The 16,867-nt window shown below is 35.3% G+C and overlaps 1 protein-coding gene across 2 annotated transcripts; it reads left to right on the forward strand.

Annotated features, from left to right (window-relative positions):
* Window positions 1-166: 166 nt before the first annotated feature.
* Window positions 167-8,970, forward strand: LOC115219077 (gastrula zinc finger protein XlCGF7.1-like). Of its 2 annotated transcripts, none has more exons than XM_036508811.1 (3): window positions 167-651; window positions 7,497-8,332; window positions 8,391-8,970. In XM_036508811.1, the coding sequence occupies exon 2, from the start codon at window positions 7,503-7,505 to the stop codon at window positions 8,220-8,222; it is 720 nt and encodes a 239-aa protein (XP_036364704.1). In that variant the 5' UTR covers window positions 167-651; window positions 7,497-7,502; the 3' UTR covers window positions 8,223-8,332; window positions 8,391-8,970. The 2 variants fall into 2 exon arrangements, with proteins under 2 accessions (XP_036364704.1, XP_036364703.1); XM_036508810.1 differs by lacking the exon at window positions 167-651 and adding an exon at window positions 2,089-2,246.
* The last annotated feature ends 7,897 nt before the right edge of the window (window positions 8,971-16,867 follow it).

The following is a 16,867-nucleotide window of genomic DNA, read 5'->3' on the forward strand; positions in this document are numbered from 1 at the left end:
TTCATCTTGCTTTTTTCGCATCATCATTTTGTCTTTCTTTTATACATCAGACTTTGAATTTCAGGAAACGAATCCAAAATGGACAGTGCGTTCTGAATGATTAAAAAATGCATCATTACTCGCACAAAATCCAGGGGGAAAAAATAAAATTTCTCTATATTTTATCTCGTTATGATAAATAAATAAATTTCGTAATTATTCATAAGCATCAAATGATACAACATCCAGCGATTGTTTTGTTTTAGGTTTGAGAATTAACAGCTACCAAGGCGGTAATTCTCATCAGTGGACACCGGTCGGCGCATCTCTTCTTATTGCCACACGGAAGCCTTCCCTTTCCATCTCTTTCTCTCCCTCCCTCCCTCTCTCTCTCTCTCTCTCTCTCCTTTCTTCTTTTCATTACTCCTCTCCCTTCCTCTCAGTTACAGTGACTACGGCTTGGCAAGTCTTAACACAGCCACATCAAAGCAAATGTGTGTGCATCTGTTATTTCGATGCCAGTAAAACAAACAGCAACGCTGCCGGCAACTAATAATAATAGTAATAAAAATAACTTGTTTTGTGATAGAATCTGCAGAATGTCAAAGTGTTAATTTTAATACCTCTCTCTTGCACTCGCACTGACAACAACAACAGCGTCAGCAGTTAGAAGTAAGTTCCTCCCACTCTTAATTCACACTACCTGCTTTTCTCTTTCTGTCACACTGTACACTTTCTCTTTTTTATTCTATCAGGTCAAGACATACAATAGGCTTATATATATATATATATATATATATATATATGTACACACACAGTAGTGTGTGTTCTTGTATAGTAAAGTATTACATACATTGTAACGTCTGTATAAACCTGTTGATTTTTATTATTTGTATCTTTCTGCGTATCTTGTCTCGTATCAACGCATGAATTCGTATTAAATAGAAGAAAACACGCACATACATACACATGTCAACTGTTTACCATATTTGGACATTAAACCAAGTGGACAACCCTGAGAAACTTTACATTTTGTGAATGGAGTTATCAGGTTTTGATGTAATGATCGTTTCCTCTTCCTAGGCCACAAATCTTTCTATTTTTCAAAAGGTTTAGGTGAAGACGAATATTAGAATGTTATGAGGTTCATGCTCTTTTTTTATTTGTGTATTAGCTGCATAAATGAATTGAAATTGCCTCGTAAAAAAGCAGACATTGGAACGTATATTACGTTGACGATAGTCAATTAATAATTTAGCGCTAATTACTTTCCTGATATCTACTTCAGGAATAGAAAAGTAACGTGTGTGCATATTTCCATATATAGGTATATACATATATATTTGCGCGCGCGCAACACACACACACACATACACACACACATATATATATATATATGTGTGTGTGTGTGTGTACACACAGCTATATATCATTTAATGTCCATGCTCGCACAGGTTGGACCGTGCGGTAGGATCCGAAAAAGGCAAGGACATGTAGAAGTGTTGGAAGGAGAATGGTTCGCAAGATCGCCGTTGGTATTAGCAGAGGAAGCCAAGTAAATAGGTAGATCGATGAAAACTGCAAAAATTTGAAGGTAAGGGGCATCTGGGTCAACTTGGAGAAGGGGAAGTAATTAACAGTGACAGGTGGACAACGGTAGTAGATAAAGGTGAGAGTAGTGATGTTGATGAACGAGATGGCTGAGAGACACAACATGTAGTTAAAGTGTATTGGATAGAGGTATGATGAGTCCAAAGCCCCTTCCTATATGTATGTAGGCTTTGCTGAAGAGCAAGTGAGCTGAGTGATGAGGGTAGAGTGATCAATACAGGTGGTAGGGATATGAGAGAGGTACCATTATTTAAGATGAGCAAAAAGTGGGATTGAGCAATATGTCGATGGAATGGAATGAAGGGTGTATAATTAGAGAGCAGCAGATGTAAGACTAGCCGTGTAGAAATGTTGATTTTAAATTTTGGCACAAGGCCAGCTATTTCGGGGGAGGAGGTAAGTTGATTGAATCGACCCTGTGTTCAATTGGTACCTATTTTATTGACTATGAAAAGATGGAAGGCAAAGTCAACTTTAACAGTATTTGAATCCAGAACATGAAGATGGATAAAATGCTCCTAAACATTAAACTCAGCATGCTAACAATTCTGCCAGCTTGCCACCTTGAGCAGCCTCTAAACTCATCCCATGAGTTAGAGTGCATGTGATGGATGGAGATGTCTTCTTCAGCATTTTGTATTGCCAATCATCTTCAGGTCAGTTGCCACTACATTCTTCCAAGTCTTCCTTGGTCTCCTTCTTCCACAGGTTTCACATTTTTATGCAGTAGTCATCTTCCATGCACAGTCCATGGAAGAACAGTCTTTTCTCTTGCACATTACAACAGATTCTTTTTATAACCAATTTTTCTTTCCGTTATTTTGTACTATGGCGTTCATACACTCTAACATTACACATCCATCAGAGCAGACTTGCTTCATTTCTTTCTTTCCTTCACAAGTCTTCTGTGTTTAAGGCACTTGCCTCACTACCATGCAGCAATGCAGTTCTAAACACAAGTATCGTACAATCTATCCTTCATTCTAAAGAAAAATACTTTCATCGCCAGAGAGTGTAATAGATTCTTGAACTTCCTATAACATGTTCTTACCCTGTCTACTTTACTGTCTGAACAACCTTCTCCCCTACTAATTATATGGTCTTGGTAACAGATCTTGGTAAACTTCTAGTTTACCCAAATTTTAAATTTATTTAGTTTAAAATAATTTAACTTCTTTATGTATCATGATCATGTAATTCAGCAATTTAACAACGTTTATGTTAATGAAACAGCTGTTGAGCTCAAAATAAGAATTATATGTGAAATTTCTGCTTTTGTGTTAAATATGTTGCTCTTAAAAATCATTTTAGCTAATTATATATATGCATGTATGTCAGTCCCACTTGGATTTACTACAATGTAATAACATGTTGATGTTTAACAACCTGTTATGAATTGTCCTCTTCCTATCACCAACCACTTTATAGAGTGTGTTGGGTACATTTGTCATGGCACTGGAATGAGAAGAGTTGCCTCATATGCCATAAGAGGAAAGAATACTCACTATTCTAAGATGTATCTGCTTGCCCAAGACAATGTGGCAGATGTAGATGCAGAGTGATTGGTGTGAGAAGAGAAGTGAGAATGATGGGAAAATGGTAAGAATAGTTGATGGATGACAATAAGAAGTGGCTCAAAGAAGAATGGCTGATGACTAATTGTAAATAAAGGGTGAAGGAGAATGCATTGGGTAGAAACATGTCCTATTAGGTTTCTTATACATTGACCTCATGATGGGCAAGAGAGGTGCTGGTGTGGGTGGTTGTAGGTGGATTAAATGTAGGCAGGTCCCATACCATTCATTGTTGTATGAGCAGCATGAGAGATACAAATCTGAGTGATGGAAAAATTAATGATAGGAGAGGGTTTCTAAGATACAGTCGAGGTAACAAATGCAGACTTGACTGTATGTGTATATATATATATGTGTGTGTGTGTGTGTGTTGTCTGAATAAAAATTAGAGATCTCAGAATAATATAGGGTACAAAATATATCATTTAATGTTTCTTCTTCCAAGCTGGCATGGGTTGGACAGTTTGACAGGAATCAATGATCCAGAGAACTGCACTGAGCGCTAATGTCCACTTTAACATGGTTTTTCCAGCTGGGTGCCCTTCCCAATGCCAACCACTTTACTGAGTGTACTGAATGCTTTTTTGTAATACCAGTGTTAGTGAGGTTACTAAGTACTTGGAAGACAAGACCCTTCAACTTAGGTACAGTTTTGAACGACATGAAAGTATAACAGAAAGACAGGAACAGGTATTTTGTTGAAGAGGTGAATGCATGGCTTCTTTAGTTGGAAAGAGAGTGAGGAATGGTGAGGGCTTATCTTCAAGATACAAAATGAATATGAGAGAGGGAATAGTGATAGAGGAACAGAAAAGTGGAATGGATAAGTAAGTGATGTAGGGTGTATATGAAGAGATTTACCTGTACACATACATTCATATATCTATATATATCTATCTATCTCTCTCTCTCTCTCTCTCTCTCTCTATATATATATATATATATAGATAGATAGATAAAGGATAAGTAAGTGATGTAGGGTGTACATGAAGAGATTTACCTGTACACATACATTCATATATCTATCTATCTATCTCATCATCATCATCATCATCGTTTAATGGAAAGCGGACGTTAAACGATGATGATGATGATGATGAGATAGATAGATAGATATATGAATGTATGTGTACAGGTAAATCTCTTCATGTACACCCTACATCACTTACTTATCCATTCCACTTTTCTGTTCCTCTATCACTATTCCCTCTCTCATATTCATTTTGTATCTTGAAGATAAGCCCTCACCATTCCTCACTCTCTTTCCAACTAAAGAAGCCATGCATATATATATATATATATATATATATATATATATATATACACTCCTCTATGCATGGTTTTGAAATAGCACAGTCCAACAAAACGAACCAATTATCTTTTTGCACCATTGTTTTTACTTTAACACTGTTTAAACATCTTTCATTGTGTGACCAGTAAATTTATTGCAAGTGGCAAATAAACGATTAAGTAACATAAATCAATTATAATTTACAAAGCACCCATGATTAAGTAACAATTTAGCAAAGTAAAATAGAATCCAATCTATTTTTTCTGAATAGTGACCGCCCCTCTCACTCTCCAGTGTGGGTGGGACCTATGCACTGTACATACCTTTGGCTGTGTGTAATCGCTCCATCAGATGGCATGCAGTGGCAGTTGTTAACATTGGGTCTAATATGAAAGACGTCGCGTGTTTCACCTTCTGCTATATCTTTTATTGTAGAAAATGATAACCTAACCCAAATGTCGGTTGATGCATCTAAGAAAAATAAAAGAGCATCGATTCCTTTGGAGACCAAGATCAATATTTTGGATTGTCTTCGTAAGGACGAAAATGCAGCATTCTGCCGAAATGAAGCTATGTTAAGAACAATCAAAAAGAATGATGCTGCCATTAGAAGATCTATAGCTTCTGGAACAAAATTATAAGTCGTTGCCATATACAAAAGACATGATTCAAGAAAAAAATGGAGAAAGCTTTAATAATATGGATAGATAAAAACAGTCAAAAAAGGAGACCAGTAGATAGTAAAACCATAAAATGATTTCACAAAAAGATTAATGATCTAGAGTCATCAAGTGTGTTACATCTGTCTAGTGGTAAAAATAAGAATTTGGAGGCCTTCTAGAATTGTATTTACAGATAGTGGAAGCACTTCATCATCACTACTAAGACTGCTGCTGAAGAATTTCTTCCAAAACTAGCCAAAATAATTGAAGAAGGTGGTTACATTTCAGATCAAGTTTTCAATGCAGATGAAACACATGGGGTGTGATGGATAAATTGTTGCCATTTTATATTTTTTTAATTTCACACATGCACACTGTTTCTTTTTGATTTTGTTGACTACACAGTATAGTAGGGTCACTTAGGTATTGTCTGTGAGAAAAACAGCTCTATGACACAATTCACTCTGCCAGAAATTTGGAAATGACATGTACTGCTTGGCATTCATGCCAGAAGTTCCAATATGAACATTTCAGATTGGGTGTCAATTTGAGGATAGTGCTTGTACCAAGAGTGATAAAAATCAAACATCCAGTCAACATCATGATGTTTGGAGTGATCACTAGTGATGGCGAGGTTATGCCTGCATTCGTCTTCCCACATGGTCTCAGACTCAACATAGAGGCCTACATCGAGTGCCTGAAGGAGGTAGTGCTGCCCTACATCAAAAGGTTGGCTGCTGGAAGACCCTATGTCTGGTAACAGGACTCTGCACCATGCTACACAAGCAGGAAAACCCAGTCATGGCTGTCAGGCAATTTCCGTGACCACACACCCCTAACATCTGGCTACTTAACTCCCCTGACTGCAAACTCCTTGATTATTTACATGCAGAGTGCAGTTGAGGGAGAGACCAACAAAACTCCTTGTAACACCAAAGATGAACTGAGAGCAAGGATTATGGCAGCATAATAATAATAATCTGTCCAGTACCAGATCAATCCCAAAGTCTAATCAGTTTGTGTCAGTCATGAGGCCAAACATCCCTGAAAGTTTCATCTGAATCTATCTGGTGGTTCTTGAGACATCTTGTCCATGGACAAACAAAAATGACTGAAAACTAAGGCAGAGGTAATGATGATAATAATAATAATAATAATAATAATAATAATAATTATTATTATTATTATTAATATTATTATTATTATTATTATTATTACCATCATTATAGTAAGGAACTTGTAGCTGAATCTATAGGGGAATTTCGAGAGAAAATTTAGCTTGGAAGCTAAACCTACAATTGAGAGGTCTTAAGGTAACTTACCAATGGTGGAGTCTTTAGTAAATAGGAAAGATGACAAGACTCTGATATCTTCAGAGAAATGGCATTGCTTGATAGGCAAAGAAGGAGTAGGTATAAACTCCATATATACTCTACCCAATGTATTTTTATTATTATCATCATCATCATCATCATCATCATCATCATCATTATTTCCACCATTCCCTAATAACCTCTTGTGCTACAGTCAATAGTTAATAATAAGTAAATATGTGTGCATGTGTGAAAATTCCATCTGGCCCATGTGAGCATGGAAAATTTGACTTTGTTGATGAGGAGGAGGATTTGTTTAACATTCATTTTTCCATGATGGTATTGGCTGGACAAAGTTTTATCGTTGAAGCATTATTTTACACCTGAATATAAACGCTTCTTGTTGCTAACCTTTACCTGTTTTTCAAGGAAGGGATTTTTATTCTGGATGAGCTATGAGGTAATTTTTTAAAATTTTTTGACAGGGAATTCATCATCATGATCAAGTAATTTCATGCAAAGACTTCACAGAATATAAACACTGTCATAAATATTGGCATAAGAATACACATATACACACTTGCATACACACACACACACACACACACACACACACTTGCATACACACACACACACTCTCTCTCTTACTTATTAACATGCACACATATATTCTGTATATATGGCAGATTTCCATAAAGTTTCCATCCTACCAAGTCCACTCACAAGACATTGGTCAACCCTGGGCTATAATAGAGGAAACTTACCCAACATGTCATACAGTGGGACTGAATCTAAAATCATGTGGTTGTGAAGTATATTTTTTAACTGCACATATTTGTGCCCACATGTGTGTGTGTATGCAAGTGTGTGTGTGTGTATTTTTATGTCAATATTTATGACAATGTTTGTATTCTTTGCATGAAATTACTTGATCAGTTCCCTGTCAAAAAATTAAAAATTTTGTCAAAAAATACACTCCATGTTGTTGTTTCAGCCATTAACCTGTGTTGTTAGTTTCAAACGTTGAAATTAAATTAAGACCAACTTTCAACTTTCCCTATTTCAGGATGAAATGGAGAAAGCATTAAAGGAGAAAACATTCCAATGCCAGGTGTGTGATGAAACTTTTCCTGAATACAGAGATCTTGAGAAACACGTTTCAGTTCATACTGAGGTAAAGCCATTTCGATGTGAGGTCTGTGGCCGAATTTTTGACCGTAGTTCTCATCTTCGGAATCATGTAAAGACTCATGTTAACAAAGAATCATTCCAGTGTGATATCTGCAACAAGACGTTTGCCTGCAGTTCTTGGTTGCAGAGGCATATGAGGAGTCATACAGGAGAGAAACCATTCCAGTGTGAGATTTGTGGTAAAAAATTTTCAAACAGCTCCCATCTACAGCGTCACATCAGAATTCATACAGGTGAGAGACCATTCCAATGTGAGATTTGCAGCAAAAATTTCTCAGACACTTCACACTTACAGAGGCATATGAAGACACATACTGACGTGAAGCCTTTCCAATGTGAGTTCTGTGGCAAACACTTTGCTGCCTCTGCCACTCTGAACATTCATGTCAAAAGACACATTGGGGGAAAACCATTTCAGTGCAACATTTGTGGCAAACATTTTGGACGTAACTTCCATTTGAAACGACACAAAGCTATTCACACAGACAAAATTTCCACAAACTGCGAAATATGTGGGAAACACTTCTTGTATAGTTCCAATCTTCAGGAACACATGAGGACTCACTTTAGTGAAAAACCTTTTCCATATGAAACATGGTAAAACTCCCACAAAATCTCCCTCTTGACCAGTATAAAATTGACCATAACATATATTCCAACAATGAGAGTCATTGTAAGAATGTGTGTGTTTTTTTTTTATTTACTTTAGTGGTGAGAGGTCTCTTTATATATATATATTGTGGTCTGTATATTGCTAGAATTTTGTTCCAGGGAGAAATCTTCAAGTTCTGACAAAAAGAACTCCAACCCTCATAACAGAAATAAAGCAAAATAAATTAGCTTCAGCTCCACTTGGAACTAGAGTTTCAGTGTTTCATCTGCCCTCTGTATCTGTAAATATATATAAAGACATCCTATTTGTAACGAGCCTGTCTTTAACTAAGGATTTATGAAGATTCTGACCTAATAACAGACACAAAAAGTTATTATATAGTTTTGTATGTGATATTCTTGCTTTTGATCAACTTCCTGTATGTGTTTGTCAGGCAGGAGGCACACAAGACTATCATCAAGGTTGGGATAGGACTTAGCATGACAATCACACAAGAGCTCTCTTAATATTTGAATTTTTTTAATTCATAAATCTGAGATCAGAGGCACTAACTTGTAAAATAAATAAATAAATAAATTATATACAATAAAGTGAAATGAAGTAAAGAGTATCAACACTTCTGGCTGTAAAACTGAAATTCTTAATGTAAACTAAGACTGGAAATTGTATTTTATCTGTTGCAAATCTTGAATAACCTCATATTAAAAGTTCACACCTTTCTAGGTTTGCCATGTCACTGAATTGTCTCAAGTTACTTTTTACACCACACATTCTCAGATAATTGCTTGTGAATCATTTATTTTAAGTTAAAGTATTTTCTGCTACTAAATTTTCTTTGCAACACCACCAACTGAAGCAGACAGTGTAAAAGATATCATTTTATGATTAAAACTAAACAAGTTATAATCAAATATCAAATGCCTGATGAACCCATAGAATTATTTCCTCCTGGATTGGTTTCCAGTGTATCGCAGTGTATGATTCGATATATAGAACCACTTAAACCTTGTAGTATTGAATGTACCACACAGATAATAAAATACCTACAGTTGATCTTAAAATAAAACTCTGAGTATACTGTCCAATATCACGGCCACTCTGCAAATTAGGTTTGTTTTTCAATAAGAAATTATTAATGGTTAATTCAAAAACCATTTGATTGTTCTGCAAAGCAGTTTGTTTGATAAAGTAGGATGCTTTCTCTTTACATTTGCTGCACAAACATCTTACTCCTATGACAAGCAGTACATTAATATTTATTTATTTAGGTGAATGTAAGCATATTGTTTGAAGTTAGGCCCTATTAAGTTGTTTCAGAGAAGATGAAGTGGTGCCATGCTGGGGCACCACCTCAGAGAATATTTTAGTCGAATGAGTCAACCCTAGTACTTATTGTTTTGAAGCCTGGTACTTATTCTATCTGTCTCTTTGCCAAGCTGCTAAATTACAAGGACATAACACACCAGCACTGGTTGTAAAGCAGTGGTAGGGGACAAAGACACAGACACACACATACATATATATGATGGGCTTCTTTCAGTTTCCATTTACCAAATCCACTCACAAGGCTTTGGTTGGCCCAAGGCTATAGTAGAAGACACTTTCCCAAGGTGCCTTGCTATGGGACTGAACCCAGAACCATGTGGTTGGGAAGCAAATTTCTTACCACACAGCTATGCCTGCACTTATAGCTTTTTACCACATGTCCATGCCTGTACCTATATGATTATATAATTTTAAATGAAATGTCCATACGATGTTACTTTAGTTGTGCATTAACCAACTTTGACATTAATCTCAGCAGCATTCCACTTTTTTATACCTACTTAACAAACTTTTCCCCTACCCAACTGTCCATTTTTTTTCTGTTTTAAAATACCTAGCTTAAAGGAAAAGGTTTACTCAACCCATACTCATTGCAGGGCCCTTCTAGACATGTGAGATGAACATGGCTGATGTTGTTCTTGAATGTCTATAAGTTAATGACTGTTGGAAAAAACGTGAGCAATGACAGAACACCATGTGATGTTCTGGGTTAGAAGAAATAAGTAAAGATGTGTTGTAGTTCAAGTGTCTGTATTTTGTTTACATGACTTTTTCATTAATTTGTGGCTGGGAAAATGTTTGTAAAAGTTGATTGTTTTGTTGTGCTGATGGAGTTGATGTTGGTGCTGATGATTTTGTAATGGATTTTATATTTTATCGTCATGTCTTATCACCTTCAGTTGGGGGCCACATCTGTTTATGTTTCATTCTTCCTCTTACCCACAACAAAGGCCTTTTGAGGTGACTTCAACATACCTTCATCTCCTGATGAGGCCTTTGGTACAATGAGGCCTGAGTCAAAAGAAACAGACAAATGTTGTGTTTGTTCTAGTGTCTTCGCCAACTTTATGAGGGACAGATACTTTCTCTGGAGTTAGTAGCAACAGTGGAAATTGTTGTGCTTTCTCCACTGGAGCAGAAACCTTTGAGGTGGATTGAATTCTCACACATGAAACATTTGGGTTTTTGCCCTCTATTAACATCGACATCTGCTTTCATTCTCCGAAACTGAAAAATCGGGAATGCTACTGAATTCTTCAAGAGCAACCAGTATCTGGAATTCTATAAGAATTCCAGTCCTGTTGAGTTTAATGGGGATGGACATCCTCTCCACAATCTCACCATACCCCTCCAAAATGGCTAAAACTCTTGCTAGATTTCTATGAGCCGGCACATGCTCAACATGAATTCAAGTCAACCTCGTACCCACATAATGGGGAATCCTTATAAAGGACTGGGAAGTGCATGCAATTGTTGTCATTCTTCTGGTTTCTTGTCCGTTGATGCATATGACAGCTACCATCCCATAATGTTTCCCTTTATATACGTGTAACACTGAGGGCCACACACCTTCAAAGAATTTTTCAGTTTCTACCGGAATAGGAAAGTTAAGTCTCTTCTTGGGAGAAACACACTTATTGATTATTGTTTGCCATTCAGAGTTTGTTTTTTTCACTCCTCACTGACACAACTTCAGAGCTTTATCTTGATGACTGTAGTAAAGGATGTTAGCTCTAGAGTTCTGGATGACTGTTTTGGACTATACGTTATTGTTTTTTTTAGTATTCCGAGAGTTTTACACATTTTAGGGCTATCCAGGTTTGTAGGGTGAGAGAGTTTGTTATTTTTTTATGTATGTGAGACTGTATATGTGTGTGTGCATGTATGCATGTATCTGTGTTTTATTCATTTTGAAGGTATCTGAGAATTTGGTGTTAGAGAGTAGGAGAATCTAACCTTGTACTTATTAAAAGTGCAATGTTACTGCAGTTAGGAGAAAAGTCTCTCCTTAATATGGTAAAGTAAACTTTAGATATATTTGTCTAAAGGCTAGTATGCTAAAGCAAGTTACATGCAATTTTGGAAATTTCTTTCAATCTAGGTTTCCCGATTTTTCTCCACGTATCTGCGTTAATTATGGTGATATCACTACCCATATTCAGTTGTAGCTTGATATTCACATTATTCATATTTATGAATACAAATTTTCTTTTCTGAGCCTCGCTTAGATTTTTTGTTGACAATACTTTCTTGCCAGAATTATTTTGCTCGATCTTTTTTTTTTTTTCACTCAACAATGTGAGCTTTTATGTCCGATTTTTCCACACTCAAAACATTTTAGATTTTTAAAAGGACGTTTATATTTAAAATATAAGCCACTTTTTTTACCATATCCACCACAGGCCGACACGCACGAACATGAGACCAACCCAGCTCCTCAATTTCATCTGCATCAACTGACATTCCTCTGCCACCGCCTGTAGAGTTAATTTTTGGTCCTATCCTAATCCAGGAATGCATGTCTGCATTTTTGCTTGAACAAAAATTAGACATTTGAACATGTCCAGGGTGAATTCATTTAATTTGAATTTTTCACATTCTCTGTTTACCACTCCAACATAGATAACGAAATCATCATCTTTTTTTTTTTTATCAAATTTAAACATTGCAATGAGTATTGAATTGAGAATTCCTTTCACTGAAAATTTTCGCTAAAATGTTAATTGTTTCATCGAAACAAATCTCACCTGGTGTCTTCGGCAGAATATAATTACAATATTTTTCGTGTTCACAGGGGATAACTTTCTTAAAAGTAGTTTCATTTTGTCTCGTCAATCCAATTGCTACATTTTTCTTTAAAGATTTCTTCGTATCTTCGAAAATATGCAGAGAAAGTAATACCTTCTACTGGATTATAAACGAACTTTCCAATCGAGTTAGCCCCAGCGTCCTGTGTGAACAACCCTGATGTACTTTCAGCCTTTTCAACATTAACTCCAGCAACTGTTGCTGCTGTTGTCGTTATTGATGCAACTGCTGTTGCAAATACACCACACGGGCCAATAACTCCTCCATGTTAACGATTTTTTTCTTTGGTTTCGTATCAAAAAAATTTGACCGTCGGACGCAAGCTTGGAATATCTCGTTGCCACTTTTATATCCTTAAAATTTATGATTTTAACGAAGCGGGGGGTAAATGTATTCACAAACGTAACTTCCGACTACCAACACGCGAGATTCCAACACCTTCCTACCTCAACAAGAGTTCGACAAGTCCACCTTTTAATCACACAGGGGTATTAATGTCTATCACCACAACAAATACTCAGAGTTATTATTAAATATTTCTGTTAGAGGAGAGTTTGGATAATCTAAGAAAAATATCCTTTATAAGCTTAGATTTTGGATGATTAGGAATTTTCTCTAAGTAGTTTCATTCAAACTGAAGATATGACATTGATATCCTCTTTACTTATATGTACTATTTTGAAGCGAATATCAAGATTTTGTTCAGCAAAGTAGGTGGTATCGAAGCGTAAACTACCGATATCAAATTGTACGAAGGGTGTACGTATTTTTGTTGCTGTTTTCTGTTTCTTAGGTGTGGGGGTTCTAAACCAACTGAGTATTTCTATAGTATTTTCCCATAATGATAGCTCAGTTATGTGTGTATATAAGTATGTATGGATGCATGTATGTATATATGTGCGTGTGTTTGTATACATATATGCACCCGTGTGTGTATGTGACGCGCGCGATTGTGTCTGTGTATGATTGTATATGTATTACATGATCACAGCCTACTGTACTCAATTATTTGCAAACTCAATTATTTGAGTAATTTACGATAAACAAAATACGAAATAAATATATATTAGACAATATATAAAGGATTTCACACTCAAATTCAACATTATCAATCCCAACCTCCTCATTGTCAGACTCAATTTCATTATTTTCAATCTTGATTACCTTGTTGTCACATTAACTGTCGCCATTACAGAACGAAGCGAGTTTTCTCTTACAGGCATTGACATCGGTAACTATTTGTCGCAGAACTGTAAAAGAATGTAAACATAAAAAATTTTGTAAAGAGTTACAAGTTTTGTATAGCACTAAGAATTGTCGCAATAACGTAAATATACATAGATATATTTAATACATTAGATGAAAAATGCCACAGAATCTCCCGGAACTTGACACCAATATCTAAGCGTTATCTAAGCTTAATAAGATTATCTATGAAGGAAAACAACAAATATCAATGTAAGTAATCTCTTTTACAAGGCGGCAAGCTAGCAGAAACGTTAGCGCGCCGGGCGAAATGCGTAGCCGTATTTCGTCTGTCGTTACGTTCTGAGTTCAAATTCCGCCGAGGTCGACTTTGCCTTTCATCCTCTCGGGGTCGATAAATAAAGTACCAGTTTCGCACTGGGGTCGATGTAATCGACTCAATCCCTTTGTCTGTCCTTGTTTGTCCCCTCTATGTTTAGCCCCTTGTGGGTAGTAAAGAAATATATCAATGTAAGTAATCTCCACAAACCATGATTCCACAAACACTTTCCATTTTATTAGAATGAAGGACAACTCATAATAACGTGACTAATATGTAAAACAATTCAGAAAAAAAGGATAAAAAATATGTATTCACATCATCAGCTGCCAAACAGATATCACCATGGTTTCGACACCTGGACAATACCATTCACTCCGGCGGTGTCAACCACATTGAAAACATAAACGCTGCCTGGGAATCAATAGTTATCTGCATTATTAATTAAAAGTAAAATGTAAGAAATAAATAAAAAGGGAATTAAATTAAATTTTAAGAGTTAATATAAAAACAATAAAGACAGTAGAAACTACCGATCTAAAACTTATAACATGTCCTAACTACAAAGATTGATTAAATCCGATTAATTAAACAGCTGACGTCTTCATTACCCAGAAACAACTCAAACTACATTTAAGTTATAGAATAAAGAAATATATAAAGAGTTTGAATTTACATCTAAGAATTATAAACATTGAAAACTACAAAAACAAGCATATCCTAGCAAAATTATTCTACATATAACAAAACCTCACGTGCTGCAGAGAAATTGACGGGAACTATACCTAGGTCTTAATTCCTTGCTGCCAAAAAAGATCGTTATATGTCAACTGGCGATAGTCAATCTCAACTAGCCAACTATAGTGAAAGACAGCTAGTCAACGGAAGTGACGTTGTACATAATACTGGATGACAACCAACTCTTACACAGTTACTTAACCCTACTTAACGCTGCATAGGAATCGATAGTTATCTGGAGGAGCGAAACATTAGACCCAGCTGCAAACCGGAGATTAGTTCATATTTTCTCAGAATTTCACCATGTTTCGTTAAGCAACGATTTAACCAAATCTTTTATTATTGTGACCTTTTTAACCTTATCCAAAAACATTCAAACTTTATTTAGTATCTTAACGTATCTGATAATCTGACTGGAAAACACGTTATAACTTATCCAAAGAGGAATTCTACTATCCGTCCAAGGCAGCGATGAAATGCGTAAGTTAAAACAATCAGTTTTATTATAAATACTAACCACGATCTAACAGCCTCCATTAACTTCTTTAATAGTTAACCTCATTTATAGAGTCATCATTTCATGTCGCTTCGAGATCCATAGGATATATTTTTTCTAGCAAAAATTCAAATACTTGTAATTAGGAATAAAACTGTCATAGATATATCTGCAGCATACACTGAGTTTAATAACTAAATGGGCATACTTAACAAACAGCCTCTGGCAACGCCGGGTACGACTGCTAGTATACATAAAATACAGAAGGTAAAAATATATATACGAGTAAAATACAAATATATAGAAATAAACGACTAAAAATTCATAAAAATTGTAAAGCGTGTCATGCTACTAAAAAAACTAAATATACTAAGATAAAATAAAATATCAATCGACTAAATTTTTTCAACTCCCCTCACACAAGAGTATCTCCAAAAAGTTCAATTCTTAAAAACCATGGTAGGTTAGAGTCCAATGAGCACAAAGAGTTCCACAAAATCAATTCAAACAAACCTATGGCCATTTTGGGAGCTCGTTGCCGCGGTTCGATTACATTTAAAGTGCATCTCGGCAATGACCCCCTCATCCGGATGAAACACGCACAGAAAAAAACTATTAAAAAAAAAAACTAAAAAAAAGGAAAAAATAGTTTTAAGAATTGAACTTTTCGGACGTTTTCTTGTATGAGGGGAGTTAAAAAAAAACTTTTTTAAAATATTTTTAGTCGATTGATATTTTACTTTATCTTAGTTTATTTAGTTTTTTAGTAGCATGACTCACTATAGAATTTTTATGGATTTTTAATCGTTTATATTTACCCTTTTGATAGGCAGTTCTATATGTTTGTATTTTACTCGCATATATATTTTTACCTTCCGCGTTTTTATGTAAATGCATATTTTTATATGTTTAAGAACCATGGTAATATTTATATATTATCAAATATTTGAGGTAAGGTGTTATATATAAAGCCATTGACTCGAATTTGATGTTTGTTCTATGATCATGTTTCTTTATCTTTGTCTCATTTACATTTGAACACTTCTTTTTTACAGTCCTATAGACCCTTTTGTTTCCATAAAAAGAGACAAAAATAATTTCTTGTATATATATATATATATATATATATATAGGAAAATGTGTTGTTGAAAGCACCTGAATTTCAAAAACTCGTAAATGCTTAAAATACATTTATTTACATATACACCAAACAAGTTTCAACAATATTTTTGTTTATCAATGGTAAAAGTTTCAATGTTGACAAATTAAAATGTTTCAATCTTGACAAACTAAAATGTTTCAAAGTTGACAAATTAACATATTTTAAACAGGTGTAAGTTTGAATGTTCATAGCAGTCAATAAAATTAAAACTGTATAGCAATTTGTTTGGATGTAGAAAGTTCATTAATTTTAGTGGTGGTCGACAAGTCATACTGAAAAGACAAGGGTGAAATGAAAATATTGTTGAAACTAGTTTGGTATATCTGTATATATAAAGCTGAAGTTGTCTGTGTGTGTGTGTGTGGCATGTTTGGTAGCCTTCAACTAACACTATCTCCTCCGAGACCCTGCGGCACAAGTTGACCAAAATTGAGAGTATGATAGAAGAAGGCTTGCTCTTCATTCAATCGGACCATCTTAAGACCAAAAGTTATTTACATCAACAAGGTGCTTTTTTTTCTATGAAAATCCCTATTTTTTACGATTTTTTTTTACTGCTGTGTCGCCATTTTTCGGTG

Source organism: Octopus sinensis, linkage group LG14, assembly GCF_006345805.1.
Source record: "Octopus sinensis linkage group LG14, ASM634580v1, whole genome shotgun sequence".
NCBI classification, from domain to species: domain Eukaryota; kingdom Metazoa; phylum Mollusca; class Cephalopoda; order Octopoda; family Octopodidae; genus Octopus; species Octopus sinensis.